At 41.8% G+C, this 20912-nt stretch overlaps 1 protein-coding gene across 2 annotated transcripts in view; it reads left to right on the forward strand.

Annotated features, from left to right (window-relative positions):
• Positions 1 to 20912, forward strand: part of LOC115170034 (probable cation-transporting ATPase 13A3) — a 37860-nt gene continuing 16948 nt past the window's right edge. The window contains exons 1-15 of one of the 2 annotated variants that reach the window (XM_029726269.1): positions 1 to 462; positions 11605 to 11681; positions 12090 to 12266; positions 14546 to 14725; positions 14980 to 15050; positions 15217 to 15300; positions 15777 to 15846; positions 16390 to 16524; positions 16902 to 16974; positions 17475 to 17606; positions 17867 to 18034; positions 18681 to 18838; positions 19241 to 19429; positions 19658 to 19719; positions 20423 to 20573. In XM_029726269.1, coding sequence (XP_029582129.1) covers positions 11631 to 11681; positions 12090 to 12266; positions 14546 to 14725; positions 14980 to 15050; positions 15217 to 15300; positions 15777 to 15846; positions 16390 to 16524; positions 16902 to 16974; positions 17475 to 17606; positions 17867 to 18034; positions 18681 to 18838; positions 19241 to 19429; positions 19658 to 19719; positions 20423 to 20573 — 1701 coding nt within the window. In that variant the 5' untranslated portion in view covers positions 1 to 462; positions 11605 to 11630. The remainder of the gene's footprint in view (positions 463 to 11604; positions 11682 to 12089; positions 12267 to 14545; positions 14726 to 14979; positions 15051 to 15216; positions 15301 to 15776; positions 15847 to 16389; positions 16525 to 16901; positions 16975 to 17474; positions 17607 to 17866; positions 18035 to 18680; positions 18839 to 19240; positions 19430 to 19657; positions 19720 to 20422; positions 20574 to 20912) is intronic. The other variant, XM_029726270.1, reaches the window with a different exon arrangement.

The following is a 20912-nucleotide window of genomic DNA, read 5'->3' on the forward strand; positions in this document are numbered from 1 at the left end:
CGACTTGGAATTCCGAGTTGAATGACCGTTCAAAACGATTTGTGTCAATCGGACCACGTTTTTTCCCCGAGTTTCCAGTTGTCTTGAACGCGACACCTGACTGTATATGAACCAGAAAAAAATGGTAAGGGGCTTCCTCTTCCGTCTGGTTTTAACTTTCCCAGAGGGTTTGACGGCGATAGGAAATAATAAGATAATGGGAGAAAATAGGCGTACGCAAAATGTGTCCTCACATCCTGTTTTTCACTTCCTCCTCCATGGTCGTGAATGAACCAGTTTCGGACGGTCTGTACGCGCATGGAATATACCACAGTACATTGTCAATATTGCACACGCGCCCTTTCGGTGGACACTTTACAGGCCACATAAGTTGTAGAAGACATTTGTGCGCGGTGAAATTCTGAATCCGTATTTTTCCCGCAATATGAGTGATTTCTGACAGCAAGAGGCCAGAGGGTTCTGGTGAGTATTTTAAATGTTTATAAAAAAAATAAAAAAATAAATATCGAACATATAACAAGACCCAGCGAGATAAAAACATGTTGTCTTACGTCATACAGCCCTGCTACAACGTTACAACTGTAGCATGTACTATGGGGGAATGTTTGAACAGATAACGTTACACTCTAACTGTCGTGCAAGGAACCCAGAAAACTTTTCTTGTGTGGGATATTACAGTAGTGAAGTAACCTAATGGTAAATATTTATCTAAACTCAGTATTTACCATGTCTGGACTTTCAAATACTTTATTGAATGGGTTTTTAAAATGGATTACAAATTGTCTAGAAATTACGATGATAATGTTTATTATTTTACTTGAAACAATTGTAAATAATAGCCACAAAAAGAAACACTTTTGCCATTAACAGTGACTGGTGTGTACAATAACTAGTGAAAGTTACAGATAGATTTAAAGTGGTAGGTATTATCTCCTACTGTAACGTAGTAGACCACCATTACTGCAGGGTCGGTCCACAAAAAGAGTGCCTTTTGTGTCTCTTTGATATTTTAAGTACACATTGTGCACCAAGCCTGTTATATTAAACGAAGTGCCCTTTATTATAGACCTCATGGATAATTCAAGAACAAATATTTTTTTATATGAATAAAGGCTTGTCCCTCCAACCCTGTGTCACTTCTAGGAAGATTTGAATCCCGAACTGTCTCCAAGTTCACCATCATTGTAAAGCCCATGCTATTTTATTGTTCTGACAAAGTCATTTCTGAAGATTTATTATTCATTTCATGTGATTAGTCGTTCATTTATGTCTGTCCCTCATTTTAAGGTCAACCCTGTTAGGTGAACTGAACTCTCATTTTAATATGGTGAAGCCTTCCTCTTCCCCTGAACAAGGCAGTTAACCCACTCTTCCTAGGCAGTCATTGTAAATAAGAATTTGTTCTTAACCAAGTTAAATAAATCCAATAAAAATATACATATTGTTTTCAAAAGAAACATCTAATAGTCAAATCATAGAGTAAACACTGGTTCTACTCTTTCTGGCAATGTACTGGTGTTTGGTGGTGGAAAACTGAGTGGTTCGAGCATAAAATATCAACCCTGTTGCCAATAGATTGACAGGCTAGAAATGTTTTAACAGTTACATTTTTTTGTGAAGCCTGCATTCAATTGCCACTCCCTGTTGCACACAACAAGCTTCCATTCCCCCTGTCACAAGGGGATTTCAAATCAAATCAAATTTATTTATATAGCCCTTCGTATATCAGCTGAAATCTCAAAGTGCTGTACAGAAACCCAGCCTAAAACCCCAAACAGCAAGCAATGCATGTGAAAGAAGCATGGTGGCTAGGAAAAACTCCCTAGGAAAAACTCCCTAGAAAGGCCAAAAACCTAGGAAGAAACCTAGAGAGGAACCAGGCTATGAGGGGTGGCCAGTCCTCTTCTGGCTGTGCCGGGTGGATATTATAACAGAACATGGTCAAGATGTTAAAATGTTCATAAATGACCAGCATGGTCAAATAATAATAATCATTGTAGTTGTCGAGGGTGCAACAAGCACGTCCGGTGAACAGGTCAGGGTTCCGTAGCCGCAGGCAGAACAGTTGAAACTGGAGCAGCAGCATGGCCAGGTGGACCGGGGACAGCAAGGAGTCATCATGCCAGCTAGTCCCGAGGCATGGTCCTAGGGCTCAGGTCCTCCGAGAGAAAGAAAGAAAGAGAGAAAGAGAGATTTATGGCTTATTTAAGAAGAAATCATCAACCCTGTTCCTTTATTTGGCACTTACTCTAGTCATTTTTTTAATTTAACCTTATTATGTAAAGTTGAACGTGGGTTCTTTATGACAGAATGTTAACACATTTTTTTTTTGACCAAGTTACACCAAATTGGTGGAATTACCCTACTATTACTTTTACTGGTGAAATAAAGTTGGAAGTTCATCTCTTATCAAATCAGGGTAGTAGAAAATGGTTTTTGATCAGTTATCAGTTGCATGTTCACATAACTTATAATTAGTTACAGGCAAATGCACAAAACCTCACCGGCCAAAGGTCCCCTTCTTTTGTAGGCTATATACTTAGAACCCTAACCCGAACGTAAAGGGTCATGAAAGGTTTGCAACCTCTACAGCCATTATGGTTATTATCTGGCCCTGCTGGTCATCTATGAATGTTTGAACATCTTGAAAAGGAATCTGGCCTTAATGGCCACATGTACTCAGCGGTCTAAGGCACTACAGTCCCTGGTTCATATCCAGGATGTATCACATCCGGCCGTGATTGGGAGTCCCATAGGGCGGCGCACAATTGGCCCAGTGTCGTCCGGGTTTTGCCAGGGTAGGCCGTCATTGTAAATAAGGTTTTGTTCTTAAGTGACTTGCCTAGTTAAATAAAGGTTAAAAAAGTTTAACATTTCTTTAAATTAAATCTCTACCCGGAAAAGCCCGAAGAGAGCTGACCACCCCTCGGTGCCTGGTTCCTCTTTAGGTTTCTTCCTACTGTATGTTCCTGCCAACTAGGGAGTTTTTCCTGGCCACTGTGCTTCTGCTTCTGTATTGCTTGCTCTATGGGGTTTTAGGCTGGGTATCTGTAAAGCACTTGGACTGACAACGACTGATGTAAAAGGGGCTTTAAACAATGTATTTGATAATGTTCTGACTGTGAATCGTAAATTAAACAAGAATGTAGTCAGGATTCACACGGATCACCATTTAAGTGACATTTGGAGTAATTTTCTCCTTTGCTCTGCCATACAGGCTATCACTATAGTTACTGTATTGTGATGTGTTACAGTTTGAAATAGACCGACATTGAGCACATCCAGCCTTAAAATAGTTAAAAATGCTTCTGATGCAGAATGGTCCACCATTTCAGTAGAAATGCTTAATGTTGACTAAATGAAATGACCGAACAGAAGAGTCAGTTCTTGAACAAGACAGAAAAAATGAGGATATCACTTTTAGGAGAAGATCACCAGCTTTTAGTAAGGAAGAAGGTGACAGTAACTTAAGTAGTGTGTTTACATTCTTTCAAGCTTCTTCCACTGCCAAAAGCCTGCCTTTATTGTTGGTAGTTGGCATCTGTAAAGAAGAGCTGACTAATCATCAACTAAATGTAAAGGAGCTAGGAAAAACACCCTTTTCACTGTTGGAATGTTTACACCAAAAGTGCTCTCATTTTACATGTCCTCTTCACACCAACTATATGATTTTGTTGTTGCTATCGTAATTGGTTAAGACTGTGTTACCTCTCTCCAGCCTACTTGAACCATGTTCCCTCTGGTCTGAGGAAGTAGGGCATCAACTTAAAACCTCTTCTTGATGGAATGCAAAATGTAGAGCAGCAACATCTTTATGAAAATCTAAGTTTATTGGTTGCGTACAGAATTTTTTCAGATGTTATCGCAGGTGCAGTGAAATGCTTATGTTTCTAGCTCCAACAATGCAGCAATATCTAGCAATACAATAACAATACACACATAATCCAAAAAGAAAAAAACTAAATGAGAACAAGAAATGAAGACATGTCAGAACGAGCAATGTCAGAGTTCGGAATATAAATATATATGTACACTACCGTTCAAAAGTTTGGGGTCACTTAGACATTTCCTTGTTTTGAAAGAAAAGCAAATTTTTTGTCCATTTTAAAATAACATCAAATTGATCCGAAATACAGTGTAGACATTGTTAATGTTGTAAATGACTATTGTAGCTGAAAACGGCTGATTTTTTTTAAATGTAATGTCTACATAGGCCCATTATCAGCAAACATCACTCCTGTGTTCCAATGACATGGTGTTAGCTATTCCAAGTTGATCATTTTAACCTTAATTGATCATTAGGAAACCCTTTTGCAATTATGTTAGCATAGCTGAAAACTGTTGTCCTCATTAAAGAAGCAATAAAACGGGCCTTCTTTAGACTAGTTGAGTATCTGCAGCATCAGCATTTGTGGATTCGATTACGGGCTCAAAATGGCCAGAAACAAAGATCTTTCTTCTAAAACTCGTCAGTCTATTCTTGTTCTGAGAAACTAAGGCTATTCCATGCGAGAAATTGCCAAGAAACTGAAGATCTCGTACAACGCTGTGTACTACTTCCTTCACAGAACAGCGCAAACTGGCTCTAACCAGAACCAGAGCAAGAGGACAAGTACATTAGTGTCTAGTTTGAGAAACAGACGCCTCACAAGTCTTCAACTGGCAGCTTCATTAAATAGTACCCGCAAAACACCAGTCTCGACGTCAACAGTGAAGAGGCGACTCCGGGATGCTGGCCGTGTAGTTCTGGGCTGATTCCTCACCGTTCTCATGATCATTGCAACTCCACGAGGTGAGATCTTGCATGGAGCCCCAGACCGAGGGAGATTGACAGATCTTTTGTGTTTCTTCCATTTGCGAATAATCGCACCAACTGTTGTCACCTTCTCACCAAGCTGCTTGGCGATGGTCTTGTAGCCCATTCCAGCCTTGTGTAGGTCTACAATCTTGTCCCTGACATCCTTGGAGAGCTCTTTGGTCTTGGCCATGGTGGAGAGTTTGGAATCTGATTGATTGATTGCTTCTGTGGACAGGTGTCTTTTATACAGGTAACAAACTGAGATTAGGAGCACTCCCTTTTAAGAGTGTGCTCCTAATCTCAGCTCGTTACCTGTATAAAAGACACCTGGGAGCCAGAAATCTTTCTGATTGAGTGGGGGTAAAATACTTATTACCCTCATTAAAATGCAAATCAATTTATAACATTTTTGACATGCGTTATTCTGGATTTTTTTGTTGTTATTCTGTCTCTCACTGTTCAAATAAACCTACCATTAAAATTATAGACTGATAATTTCTTTGTCAGTGGGCAAACGTACAAAATCAGCAGGGGATCAAATACTTTTTTCCCTCACTGTATGTACACCGAGGAACTTAAAACTTTCCACCTTTTCCACTGCTGTCCTGTCGATGTGGATAGGGGGGTGCTCCCTTTGCTGTTTCCTGAAGTCCACGATCATCTCGTTTGTTTTGCTGACATCTTGAGTGAGAGGTTATTTTCCTGAAACCACACTCCGAGGGCCCTCACCTCCTGCCTGTAGGCTGTCTTGTCGTTGTTGGTAATCAAGCCTACCAGTGTAGTGTCATCTGCAAACTTGATTATTGAGTTGGAGGCGTGCATGGCCACGCAGTCATGGGTGTACAGGAGAGGGCTGAGAACGCACCCTTCTGGGGCCCCAGTGTTGAGGATCAGCAGAATGAAGATGTTGTTTCCTACCTTCACCACCTGCGGGGCAGCCCGTCAGGAAGTCCAGGACCCAGTTGTACAGGGCGGTGTTGAGACCCAGGGTCTCGAGCTTAATGATGAGCTTGGAGGGTACTATGGTGTTGAATGCTGAGCTGTAGTCAATGAACAGCATTCTTACATAGGTATTCCTCTTGTCCAGATGGGATAGGGCAGTGGGCAGTGTGATGGCGATTGCAACTTCTCAAATCAAATTTATTTGTCACCTACACATGGTTAGCAGGTGTTAATGCAAGTGTAGCGAAATTCTTGTGCTTCTAGTTCCCACCATGCAGTAATATCTAACAAGTAATCTACCAATTCCACAACAACTACCTTGTACACACAAGTGTAAAGGAATGAATACGAATATGTACATAAAAATATATAAATGAGTGATGGCCGAACGGCATAGGCAAGATGTAGTAGATGGTATGGAGTACAGTATATACATATGAGATGAGTATTGTAGGGTATGAAAACATAAAGCAGCATTGTTTAAGGTGGCTAGTGATACATTACATCAGGATGGCAAGATGCAGTAGATGGTATAGAGTACAGTATATACATATGAGATGAGTAATGTAGGTTATGAAAACATTATATAAAGTGGCATTGTTTAAAGTGGCTAGTGATATATCTAATTACATCAAGATGGCAAGATGCAGTAGATGGTATGGAGTACAGTATATACATATGAGATGAGTATTGTAGGGTATGAAAACATAAAGCAGCATTGTTTAAGGTGGCTAGTGATACATTACATCAAGATGGCAAGATGCAGTAGATGGTATGGCGTACAGTATATACATATGAGATGAATAATGTAGATTATGTAAACATTATCTAATATAAATAATATAAAGTGGCAAGTGATAAATTGATTACATCAATTTTCCCATTATTAAAGTGGCTTAAGTTGAGTCAGTATGTTGGCAGCAGCCACTCAATGTTAGTGATGGCTGTTTAACAGTCTGATGGCCTTGAGATAGAAGCTGTTTTTCAGTCTCTCGGTTCCAGCTTTGATGCACCTGTACTGACCTCGCCTTCTGGATGTTAGCGGGGTGAACAGGCAGTGGCTCGGGTGGTTGCTGTCCTTGATGATCTTTTTGGCCTTCCTATGACATCGGGTGGTGTAGGTGTCCTGGAGGGCAGGTAGTTTGCACCCGGTGATGCGTTGTGCAGACCTCACTACCCTCTGGAGAGCCTTCCGGTTATGGGCGGAGCAGCTGCCGTACCAGGCGGGATACAGCCCGACAGGATGCTCTCGATTGTGCTTCTGTAAAAGTTTGTGTGTTTTTGGTGACAAGCCGAATTTCTTCAGCCTCCTGAGGTTGAAGAGGCGCTGCTGCGCCTTCTTCACCACGCTGTCTGTGTGGGTGGACCATTTCAGTGTGTCCATGATGTGTACGCCGAGGAACTTAAAACTCTCCACCCTCTCCACTACTGTCCCGTCAATGTAGATAGGGGGCTGCTCCCTCTGCTGTTTCCTGAAGTCCATGATCATCTCTTTTGTTTTGTTGACATTGAGTGCGAGGTTATTTTCCTGACACCACACTCCGAGGGCCCTCACCTCCTCCCTGTAGGCCGTCTCGTCGTTGTTGGTAATCAAGCCTACCACTGTAGTGTCGTCTGCAAAGTTGATGATTGAGTTGGAGGCGTGCATGGCCACGCAGTCGTGGGTGAACAGAGAGTACAGAAGAGGGCTGAGAACGCACCCTTGTGGGGACCCAGTGTTGAGGATCAGTGGGGTGGAGATGTTGTTACCTACCCTCACCACCTGGGGGCGGCTTGTCAGGAAGTCCAGGACCCAGTTGCACAGGGCGGGGTCGAGACCCAGGGTCTCGAGCTTAATGACGACTTTGGAGGGTACTATGGTGTTAAATGCTGAGCTGTAATTGCTGAACAGCATTCTTGCATAGGTATTCTTCTTGTCCAGATGGGTTAGGACAGTGTGCAGTGTGATGGCGATTGCGTCGTCTGTGGACCTATTGGGTCGGTAAGCAAATTGGAGTGGGTCTAGGGTGTCAGGTAGGGTGGAGGTGATTATGGCCCTTGACTAGTCTCTCAAAGCACTTCATGATGATGGAAGTGAGTGCTACAGGGCGGTAGTCATTTAGCTCAGTTACCTTAGCTTTCTTGGGAACAGGAACAATGGTGGCCCTCTTGAAGTATGTGGGGACAGCAGACTGGGATAGGGATTGATTGAATATGTCTGTAAACACACCAGCCAGCTGGTCTGTGCATGCTCTGAGGACACGGCTGGGGATGCCGTCTGGGCCTGCAGCCTTGCGACGGTTAACACGTTTAAATGTTTTACTCACATTGGCTACAGTGAAGGAGAGCCTGCAGGTTTTGGTAGCGGACCGTGTTAGTGGCACTGTATTGTCCTCAAAGAGAGCAAAAAACTAGTTTAGTCTGTCAGGGAGCAAGGCATCGTGATCCGCGACGGGGCTGATTTTTCTTTTGTAGTCCGTGATTGACTGTAGACCCTGCCACATACCTCTCGTGTCTGAGCCGTTGAATTGCGACTCCACTTTGTCTCTGTACTGTTGCTTAGCTTGTTTGATTGCCTTGCGGAGGGAAATGCTACACTGTTTATATTCGGTCATGTTTCCAGTCACTTTGCCCTGATTAAAAGCAGTGGTTCGCGCATTGTGGCGTTCAGTGGCGCGAATGCTGCCATCAATCCACTGTTTCTGGTTGGGGAATGTTTTAATAGACGCTGTTGGTACGACATCACCGATGCACTTGTTAATGAACTCGCACACCGAGTCAGCGTATTCGTCAATGTTGTTGTTCGCAGCAATGCGGAACATATCCCAGTCCACGTGATCGAAGAAATCTTGAAGCGTGGGATCCGATTGGTCAGACCAGCGTTGGATAGACCTAAGCACGGGTGCTTCCTGTTTTAGGGTCTGCCTATAGGAGGGGAGGGGATTTGCCAAAAGTAGGGCGGGGGAGAGCCTTGTATGCATCGCGGAAGTTAGAGTAGCAGTGGTCGAGTGTGGTGGAATGTTTTAATAGACGCTGTTGGTACAACATCACCGATGCACTTGTTAATGAACTCGCACACCGAGTCAGCGTATTCGTCAATGTTGTTGTTCGCAGCAATGCGGAACATATCCCAGTCCATGTGATCGAAGCAATCTTGAAGCGTGGGATCCGATTGGTCAGACCAGCGTTGGATAGACCTAAGCACGGGTGCTTCCTGTTTTAGGGTCTGCCTATAGGAGGGGAGGGAATTTGCCAAAAGTAGGGCGGGGGAGGGCCTTGTATGCATCGCGGAAGTTAGAGTAGCAGTGGTCAAGTGTGTTACTCGCTCGTGTACTGCAATTGATATGCTGATAGAATTTAGGTAGCCTTGTTCTCAGATTAGCTTTGTTAAAATCCCCAGCTACAATAAATGCAGCCTCAGAATATATGGTTTCCAGTTTGCATAAAGTCAAGTGAAGTTCCTTGATGGCCGTCTTGGTATCCGCTTGCGGGGGGATATACACGGCTGTGACGATAACCGAGGAGAGTTCTCTTGGGAGATAATACGGTTGGCATTTGATTGTAAGGAATTCCAGGTCAGGTGAACAAAAGGACTTGAGTTCTTGTATGTTACAATTACACCATGAGTCGTTAATTATGAAACATACACCCCTGCCCTTCTTACCAGAGAGATGTTTGTTCCTGTTGGCGCAATGCACTGAAAATCCCGTTGGCTGTACGGACTCCAACAGTATGCCCCAGCTAGCCGTGTCACCCGTGAAACAGAGTATGTTACAATCCCGGATATCTCTTTGGAAAGCAACTCTTGCCATAATTCCGTCTACTTTGTTAACCTGTTGGGGTTAGGGGGCAGTATTTGCACGGCCGGATAAAAAACGTACCCGATTTAATCTGGTTACTACTCCTGCCCAGTAACTAGAATATGCAAATAATTATTGGCTTTGGATAGAAAACACCCTAAAGTTTCTAAAACTGTTTGAATGGTGTCTGTGAGTATAACAGAACTCATATGGCAGGCAAAAATCTGAGAAGATTCCTTACAGGAAGTGGCCTGTCTGACAAGTTCTTGTTCTTCTTGACTCTTTTTATTGAAAACTGAGGATCTTTGCTGTAACGTGACACTTCCTACGGATCCCATAGGCTCTCAGAACCTGGGAAAAAGCTGAATGATGTAATTCCAGCCCTTGGCTGAAAAACATTAGCGCGTTTGGATAGTGGCCGGTCAGAGGACCATCAGACTGAGCTCGTGCACGAGGGGATCCCATGTTTTTATTTTCTCTCTCTTTGAACGTAAACACGCTTTCCCGGTCGGAATATTATCGCTTTTACGAGAAAAATGGCATAAAAATTGATTTTAAACAGCGGTTGACATGCTTCGAAGTACGGTAATGGAATATTTAGAATTTTTTTGTCACAAAACGCGTCAGGCGCGTAACCCTTATTTACCCTTTCGGATAGTGTCTTGAACGCACAAACAAAACGCCGCTATTTGGATATAACTATGGATTATTTGGGACCAAACCAACATTTGTTATTGAAGTAGAAGTCCTGGGAGTGCATTCTGAGGAAGAACAGCAAAGGTAATAACATTTTTCTTATAGTAAATCTGACTTTGAGTGCTAAACTTGCTGGGTGTCTAAATAGCTAGCCCTGTGATGCTGGGCTATCTACTTAGAATATTGCAAAATGTGCTTTCACCGAAAAGCTATTTTAAAATCGGACATATCGAGTGCATAGAGGAGTTCTGTATCTATAATTATTAAAATAATTATGTTTTTTTGTGAACGTTTATCGTGAGTAATTTAGTAAATTCACCGGAAGTTTGCGGGGGGTATGCTAGTTCTGAACATCACATGCTAATGTAAAAAGCTGGTTTTTGATATAAATATGAACTTTATTGAACAAAACATGCATGTATTGTATAACATAATGTCCTAAGATTGTCATCTGATGAAGATCATCAAAGGTTAGTGCTGCATTTAGCTGTGGTTTGGGTTTATGTGACATTATATGCTAGCTTGAAAAATGGGTGTCTGATTATTTCTGGCTGGGTACTCTGCTGACATAATCTAATGTTTTGCTTTCGTTGTAAAGCCTTTTTGAAATCGGACAGTGTGGTTAGATTAACGAGAGTCTTGTCTTTAAAATGCTGTAAAATAGTCATGTTTGAGAAATTGAAGTAATAGCATTTCTTAGTTATTTGAATAACGCGCCACAGGATTCCACTGGCTGTTACGTAGGTGGGACGAAATCGTCCCACTGGCCCTAGAGAAGTTAACTAGGGACTGGACATTAGCTAGTAATATACTCGGAAGCGGTGGGTGGTGTGCACGCATCCAAAGCCTCACTAGAAGACCACTCCGGCACCCTCTCCTCTGACGGTGTTGTTTTGGGTCGGCCTCTGAAATCAGTTCAAATACCCTGGGATCCGCTTTGGGAAAGTCGTATTCCTGGTCGTAGTGCTGGTTGTGCTGGTAAGTTGACGTCTCTCTGATATCCAATAGTTCTTCCCGGCTGTATGTAATAATATTTAAGGTTTTCTGGGCCAACAATGTAATAAATAATACATTAAGAAAAAATACTGCACAGTTTCCTAAGGACTTGAAGTGAAGCTGCCATCTCTCTCGGCGCCATCTTGCAATGTATAGCACATTAAACCCACGCATTTGTCAAAAAGGGCTTGACAGCATTCCAGGCCTAAACTGCTGCAGGCAAAGGTGATAGTGCCAAGGTAGAACATGTTTTTGGATTCTTTGGTTTCAACTCAAATACCGCAGCTTCAATTCAAACATAACTAGACAAAATCCAACATGCTACCCAAACAGGAATATTTACAATGGCAAACAGTTCCAAGACGCTGAGTAAGATGTTCCCTGTTGTTTCAGTGGGACCTTTAAACACTTCTGACAGGATGGAGAAGAAAGACGTGAAGATCATCAACCAGGGCCTGGAGAACGAGATGGTGAGTGACTGAACAAACACCATATCATGCATGCCACTCCAAAGACCATAACTCTGTCAAGAGCCAAGCTCCTACCCCTGGGGCCCAGCTAGGGTCTTTATGTAGATCAGAGATGACTGGATACTATGTGTAAGTATATAGAGTGAAAGGCCATCTAGGCTTAGCCTTGTATATACCATACTGATTACCGCTGCGCTAGCATAGCCTAGCAGGTGGTGTGATATAGCTAGCTAATATTGATCTAATACTTCCTTAGATTTGGGTATGTCATTTTAGGTGAAAATTGCGGATCCTTTAAGAAGTGCCTTGGGTAGGGGCTAGAGTAGCTGAGCTTCCATCCAAGAGGTGTTACAGCCAAATTTTGCTCTCTGACCCAACATGTGCCACAATCTCATTGTGTGTCTATAGGAGGTGTGGGGTTACCGGCCGTGCCCCTGGAAGATGGTTCTGGTGGCCGTTGGGGCGGTGTGCACCGGGGGGCTGCTGTTTCTGGTGCTCTACTGGCTGCCTGAGTGGGGAGTGAGAGGGACCTGCACACGGACCCCCTTCATCAGGGAGGCCCAGACACTGCTGCTAAGATCCACGGTACACTAATCTTACTCACCAAAGATAACCTTTCACTGGGTGATTTGAAAAGTCCTAGTCAATCGATCCATAATTTAATAAAACTTTTAGCAAAAATGTTTCTTTAATTTACAATCTGTAGAAACTATGAGAATAGAAAGTTTCAGAACTTTTGTGAAACATCACAGCACAGATGAAAAATATATAGTAAATAGAAATCCAATGTGGATGGTGTTAAGAGATTGATGAAAGGCATTGAATGGAGCTGAAGGGTGGGACTAATAACAACAAGATAACACATTTAAAATATACTGTGTCTGTAAAAATGTTGTGAAATATAGCACAGTTAAAAAGATATGGAAAATACAACTGGATGAACATCAGAAATGGAGGAAGGCCAGAACTAAAAACAAACAAAATATAACTACTGTAAAATAGATTGTGTCTGTAAATTGTATATAGTACGTATAAAGCTGGAAGTAGAAGCCTAAGTGGTGTTGTTCACTAGTTTACTCCAATTAGGGGAGGAGTGGTAGGGTTTGTGGGAAATTATAAAAGAAAATATATTTTAAAAAGATACGTATATGTATGTATGTATGCATGTTTATATATATGTATGTATAAACGGTTGCAAAAACGAATTCCCGAGCTGACAAGGTAAAAATCTGTCATTCTGCCCCTGAACAAGGCAGTTAACCCACCGTTCCTAGGCCATCATTGAAAATAAGAATGCGTTCTTAACTGGCTTGCCTAGTTAAATAAAGGTGTATACAAAAAAAAAATATATATATATATATATATATATATATATATATATATATATATATATATATATATATATGTATATGTATATGTATATGTATATATATATGTATATGTATATATATATGTATATATGTATATGTATATGTATATGTATATATATATATATATATGTGTAAAAAATTCGGCAAATCGGTGTCCAAAAATACCGATTACTGATTGTTATGAAAACTTGATATCGGCCCTAATTAATCGGCCATACCAATTAATCGGCCGACCTCTAGTATGTACACTACCGTTCAAAAGTTTGGGGTGGCCAAATTGGCCAGAAACAAAGAACTTTCTTCTGAAACTCGTCAGTCTATTCTTGTTCTGAGAAATGAAGGCTATTCCATGCGAGAAATGGCCAAGAAACTGAAGATGAACAAGAATAGACTGAGTTTTAGAAGAAAGTTCTTTGTTTCCTGCCATTTTGAGCCTGTAATCGAACCCACAAATGCTGATGCTCCAGATACTCAACTAGTCTAAAGAAGGCCAGTTTTATTGCATCTTTAATCAGGACAACAGTTTTCAGCTGTGCTAACATAATTGCAAAAGGGTTTTCTAATGATCAATTAGCCTTTTAAATGATAAACTTGGATTAACTAACACAACGTGCCATTGGAACACAGGATTGATGGTTGCTGATAATGGGCCTCTGTACGCCCATGTAGATAATCCATTTTAAGAAGTCAGCTGTTTCCAGCTACAATAGTCATTTACAGCATTCACAATGTCTACACTGTATTTCTGATCAATTTGATGTTATTTTAATGGACAAAAGTGTTTCTTTCAAAAACAAGGACATTTCTAAGTGACCACAAACTTTTGAACGGTAGTGTGTATATATATATATATATATATATATGTGTGTGTGTGTGTGTGTGTGTGTGTGTGTGTGTGTGTGTGTGTATATATATATATATGCAAAGAGGAGTGGGACATTTTTGACATGTGTTTTTCAGGATTTTTTTGTTGTTATTCTGTCGCTCACTGTTCAAATAAACCTACCATTAAAATTATAGACTGATCATTTCTTTGTCAGTGGGCAAACGTACAAAATCAGCAGGGGATTAAATACTTTTTCCCCCTCACTAATATATATATATATATATATATATATATATATATATATATATATATATATATACCCCAAAAATATATGTGAGATTGGAAATGATGCAGACAATTACATTGATGGAAGAAGCTACAATCTATCCGCAATATTAAAGCTGATCTACCCCCCCCAAAAAAAAAAAATTATTACTACGACCTCAGTAACAGTAAAGATAACATTGGCTTGAGACTACATTACAAAATGTAATTTACAATAACCAATTCTCTACTGAAGAGTCAGTCTGCTTAATCACTATCACTGTCTTACAGCATCAAATGGATGGTATCCACATCCTCCCCAAGCTCGAAGTCCATGTGCTGTGCGCAATTTATCCTGGGGACAATGTTAACTGGATGACTTGACATTGGTTCAATTCTAACAGGACGAGTTTAGGAGGTGGTTCCGGACCAAGGTACATGTGATGCTAGCCCCTGGAAAGAGACCCTTTGACGATGTCGATCTCCTAAGCCCTCTGCACATACCTAATGGGGACAGTATACACTCCTTCAGTGCCCTCCAAGATGGACATCAGGGAAAATACATCCATATCCAGCCAATTCAGGTAAGGCAATGGCCTCTGATATCCATTAACAAACAGTGTCCCAGTTGTCTTGAATGGCTCTCTCCCTTGATGTCCTTTCCTTCAAGACAACTGATGGGTGAAATTTACAGATCAGTGGTCCTGGAGGAAAGGATACGAGGGAAGGAAGGTATCCAAGATTATTGAGACGCATGAAGTGATGGATACAGATCCAAAGCCCTCAGTTGATTTCTGAACATTGCTTGTTGTTCTGACTACATCTCTCTTTCTATCAGGTTTGCTACTTCACCCACCACAGCACAAAATACTACTGGAATGATCTGCTTCAGAATTTTGAAGTGTTTAAGTAAGAGCCCTATTGCAAAATCACATTACGGAAGACTTCAGTAACCCCCATACATGTGTAATTGTCCAGCTACTTTTAAAACATGGACATTCTCTATCATCCTTATATGAAAGGTGGTAAGTATACAGTATTACCATGGAGGTGACTGTGTGTGCTGCTCTTCTAGAGGTTTGGAGGATGTCAGGGTGACTTGTTCCAGCATCCACACTGACCACAGCTCTGGTCTCAGCAAACTACTTCAGGACTACAGGTAGCCTACATTACCCACAACCCTCTACTTCCATACACAGTACATAAGAAGAGGCCAGTGGGAGGAGCTATAGGAGGACGGGCTCATTGTAATGTCCGAATTGTCATGAAAGGAACGGAGTCAAACGTGGTTTCCATATGTTTGTGTTTGATACCTTTCCGTTTATTCCATTCCAGCCATTACAATGAGCCCCTTCCTCCTCTAGCTCCTCCCACCAGCCTCCTCTGCTGCACCTCTACCTTACACATAGGCATAATCATCCCTGTTCCTACAGGCACTATTAAACACACCACCTGTTTTTGAATCTCATTTGGCCCAACGGCTCTTTTGAATGTTGGAATTTATCTCTGAATGTACAGCTAAGACTGGCTAGTCCGCACAAGCATACAGTGCATTCCGGTATTTGAACACATTGGCCCTTTGGCGTGTGAGAAAGCTAGCAAAAATGCTAATGGATTCTAATCCGGTTTCAACAGGAGACTGTTCTTTGAAGTGAATGAGATAGCAGTTAGGGTGCCGTCTGTGTTCAAGCTACTCATAAAAGAGGTAGGTTACTGGATACATTTTCTCTCACACAACAACAAGTATGACCTGGAGTTTTTCTTGATCACCTGACCTGGAAAAACCCTGGAGCCTATTTATAGTCTTCAACTAGGCCCCAGAGTTTTTACGGGTCAGGTCACATGGCTAGGAATAACTACTGTACCTTAGAGCAGTGGTTCCCAACTCCAGTCCTCGAGTACACCCAACAGCACACATATTTGTGTTGTAGCCCCCGGACAAACGTACCTGATTCAACTCATTGAGGGCCTGATGATTAGTTGACAAGTTGAATCAGGTGTGCTTGTCTGGGGCTACAATAAAACAGATGTACTGTTGGGATACCCAAGGAACGGAGTTGGGAACCACTGCCTTAGAGTAAATGCTGCTTATTTTCCAATGACTCATCTGATAATAACAATCCATTATCTAAAATGATAATGAATAAATTGACAATAAAACAACCATAAACTTGACAATAAAGCTGCATAGGATGAAACTATCTCAATAATTTCCCACTTTTTCCCATATTAATTCTTTCATCCTCAGGTCCTGAATCCGTTCTACATATTCCAGCTCTTCAGCGTGATTCTGTGGAGCATTGAACAGTATTACTACTACGCCGCTGCCATAGTCTTCATGTCTGTCATATCCATAGCTACCTCGCTGTACACCGTCAAGAAGGTGGGTGATCGTCCTAGACTAAGCACTTCCTCATGTAGCGGAAGTGGCAGCCATGTTGCCTTTCAATCGGAGTTATCGGAGTTAAATGTTACTCGTTCCTTGGCATTGACAGAATAGTTATTATTGTGGGGGGGGGGCTAGCGTTAACTTCAAATCTCCCTACCATCATATAAGAGAAGGGTTGAATCCTAAACAACCTGCCTACACATAGTCTGAAGTACAATACCAACATAGCTACTGTAGTAGGTCAAAGCTGTGTGCTGGAAAACCTTGGTAGAGCATCGGTGGAATAGACATTCTCACTGTTTTTAATAGATTACTTCTGTGTTGTTTAGCTTGTGTTTATTTTAATGGATTCCCTTTTTCTCTGCTTACAGCAATACATCATGCTGCATGACATGGTGGCAACCCACAGTATTGTACGTGTCTCAGTGTGCAGAGGGACTCTAGGTATGTAACAGGCCTGATAAGACTGGCTCTATAGAGATTAATGTAGTGTATTCAAGTGTATTCATCTACAATTGCATTTTATTAGTGACCTCCTCCTTTCCATTGTTTTGGTTACACTTTTGAAGTATTACATTGATAATGTGTATTTGATAATGGTTGACAATGTGTACTTGATAATGATTTGATAATGGGTATAATTTCATCCTACATCTTTTATTACACATTTCTATTTATTTATTTAATTATTGTGAAGGAAAAACAAGTCCTCCTTATGGACTATGCTGCTTGTTATGGGTTCGTCATCTGACCAGAGGGGTATACTACAAACCGGATCAAGGAGTTAGCCAGCTAACTTGCCTAAATATTATGAAATAACTTTTTTATTGATTTAGTTTAGCTTTCTTAATGAAACAGAAAATCCATAGTTATTTCTGGTTGTTTATCACAGTTAGCTGGCTCCTGCTTTGTAGTATACCCCTGTGGTGTTGTGTTGAACACAGATGTCGAGGAGGCCATGTCCACAGAGCTGGTCCCTGGTGATGTCATCGTCATCCCGTCCAATGGAATGATCATGCCCTGTGACGCCGTGCTGGTTCATGGAAACTGCATCGTCAACGAGAGCATGCTGACAGGTGACTATAAAATGTTCTTCCTTTAATTTGAACACTATGGGCCAGTTTCTCGGACCCAGATTAAGCCTTGTCCTGAACTAAAAAACATGCTCAATGGGAAAACTAATTTGAAAGTGCTTTTCGGTTCAGGGCTAGCTTTAATCTGTGTCCTGAAAACAGGCCCCATATGCCATAATAAAAGCTGCTATGGTTCCATTGTAGTGTAATCATGTTATGTGTACCTTTAATATTTAAAGAGTCTTTCTATTGGTCCTCTCCAGGTGAGAGTGTGCCTGTCACCAAGACCAGCCTACCCAGCTCAGGAGAAGATGGGGCTGGCCTCTATAGCATAGAGGAACACAAGAGACACACGCTGTTCTGTGGCACTCACATCATTCAGACTCGCTTCTACACTGGGGAACTGGTCAAGGCCGTGGTGGTCAGGACTGGTGAGACCACTTATTGTTTCCAGTCTTCTGTTATGGAGCTGTTTTTCATTGACCTTAATACACCTAATACACATTTATTACCTATTATAAACTGGGTGGTTCGAGCCCTGAATACTGATTGGCTGACAGCCATGGTATATCAGACCATATACCACAGGTATGACAAAAAAAATGTACTGCTCTAATTACGTTGGTAACCAGTTTATAATAGCAATAAGGCACCTCTGGGGTATGTGGTATATGGCCAATACACCAGGGCTAAGGGCTGTATCCAGGCACTCCACGTTGCGTCATGCTCAAGAACAGCCCTTAGTTGTGGTATATTGGCCATATACCACACACCCCCTCCATACCTTATATCTTAAATATAGCATATGTGTATTAGTGCATGGGCCTCAGACTCTAGGTTAACTGACACACACAGGGCTATAAAGTTGTTATAGGTCTAGCTCAAAGTGTTTGTGTGCATTCAGTTATAAACCAACCTTCCCTGAATACAACAGTGGAGAGAGACATGGTGAGGATGAGCTACCAGCTTCCACTGGGATGTGAGATAAATGTACTCAATTAAAGGGTTAATATGGCACTTTGCAGCTCATCAATTCAAATGCTATTTAGGTTATTTCCAATATTTGTTGTCTGTCAGGTTTCAGCACAGAGAAGGGCCAGCTGGTGCGCTCCATCCTGTACCCTAAGCCCACTGACTTCAAGCTGTACAGAGATGCCTATCTCTTCCTGCTCTGTCTGGTGGGAGTGGCCGGCATTGGCTTCATCTACACCATCGTCCTCAGCATCATAAACCAGGTACTGCACTTTGCAGTTTGTCTGTTCAGGCATTGAAAACGGATTGCATTTGTGGAGTGCTTTATTCGCTAGTACTCAAAGAGCATTATACCTACCCACTCCACAATCAATGTGTAGTATCCATCCTGTGTTTTTGGCTTAGTTTTAAATGAGTGAAAATAGTCCTCTGGCAGTGTATGAATTGACCATTATTTAACCATGCATGGCCCATTCCCAACCAATTCTTTTTTTAGAAGAATACGACCGTCTCATAGTAAAATAGAAAAATATCAGTATGGAGACAGTTAAGTCCAGCAATAGTGTTGTTTCCCTATGTCTGCAGTTTGTCAATTTCATTGAGTATTTTCCATGTCCAGGTTCCAGCCAAACTTATTACAAGGTTCTTCTCTTCTCTTTGAACAGGTTCCAGCCAAAACCATAGTGGTTGAGTCTCTGGACATTATCACCATCACGGTGCCCCCAGCGCTGCCTGCAGCCATGACAGCTGGCATCGTCTATGCCCAGCGCCGGCTGAAACGTGTGGGTATCTTCTGCATCAGCCCCCAGAGGATCAACATCTGTGGCCAACTCAACCTCATCTGCTTCGACAAGGTACCCTCTACGCCACGTAAACTCAAACTTCATGCCAAGTATCAGGCTGTTATAATCACTAACAAAACATATTGCTCTATCTAGTAGTATGTTTTTGTAAAACTATGATTCTGTGATTTTAAATTAAAGTATTCAGAAATCTTTAGCTAGCACACAGGTACAAAATGCAGACAGTTGTAGAATGAAGCTACAGTATATTTCTGTGTAACTGTCCTGCTCCTCACACAGACTGGTACTCTCACTGAAGATGGTTTGGACCTTTGGGGGATCCAGAGAGTTGAAAATGGCAGGTGAGAATGAGAGGGATATGAGGTGTCCATGTTTCTCATCATGGCCACCATGGCTAAGATACCATGTATCAGTTATCTACTGTCTCTGACCCCTCCATTGTTATGGGGAAGTCAGTGGATGAATACCACAGCTCCTTTGTTTCCCCCAGTCCTTTCTCTGTGACCCCACTAGTCCCCTCGTGAAACCCCCGTTAAAGGGGCAATCAGCAGTTGAAACGATAACAAAGCCCACCACTGTTTTGGTAAAAAGCTGAGGGATGGGGCTGGAGAAATGTAACCAATTTCATATTCATAGACAGAGATATGGATGCAAGGGCTGACCATCCATGATATAAAAAAGTATAGTTCTAACCATGTTTTGAGGCATGACATTGTTTATTTACATTTACTTGGAGTTAAACAAGCTCATATTTTGGGATCTGATGGGGTACGGCAGTTGAACTAAGCTCATGAGGTATTTACAAGTTAAGTTCCTCAAGAATCAATGGGTACATATGAATTTGTAGGGCCAAAATGGATGTAGCAAACTGCAGATTGTCCTTTTAAAGGCATAGTTACACATTTACATAATGTTGTAGTTACCTTTTTAAAGCTATTCAATCAGAAACCCACAATTTACACGTGTTTACTTAGCTGCAGCCCCCTATGGGTGAAAACACAAAATTGGTCTTAGATCAGCTTTCAATCTACTTCTTTCTCTCAGCTTCTCTCCCCCAGAGGATGACCCAGCCAATGAGACCCTAGTCAGGTCCTCGTTTGTGTCTTGCATGGCCACCTGCCACTCTCTGACCAAGCTAGAGGGAGAACTCTCCGGAGACCCACTGGACCTCAAGATGTTCAACGCTACAGGCTGGGTCAGTCGGTCGCAAGGCTGTCTCGATGTGGTCGCAATGTTTTTTTTTCTCCAACGCTGTCTCTGTTCCTGTGTGGATATTGTAACCTACAGTAGTTTCTGTTATATACTGAAGAAAATTATAAACACAACATGTAAAGTGTTGGTCCCATGTTTCATGAGCTGAAATAAAAGATCCCAGAAATGTTCCATATGCACAAAAAGCTTATTCCTCTCAAATGTTGTGCACAAATTAGTTTACCTCCCTGTTCGTGAGCATTTCTCCTTTGCCAAGATAATCCGTCCACCTGACAGGTGTGGTGTAATGCAGACACTGGGAGTCAGGAAGCAAGTACAGGGG

Source organism: Salmo trutta, chromosome 31 (assembly GCF_901001165.1).
Source record: "Salmo trutta chromosome 31, fSalTru1.1, whole genome shotgun sequence".
Classification (NCBI taxonomy): domain Eukaryota; kingdom Metazoa; phylum Chordata; class Actinopteri; order Salmoniformes; family Salmonidae; genus Salmo; species Salmo trutta.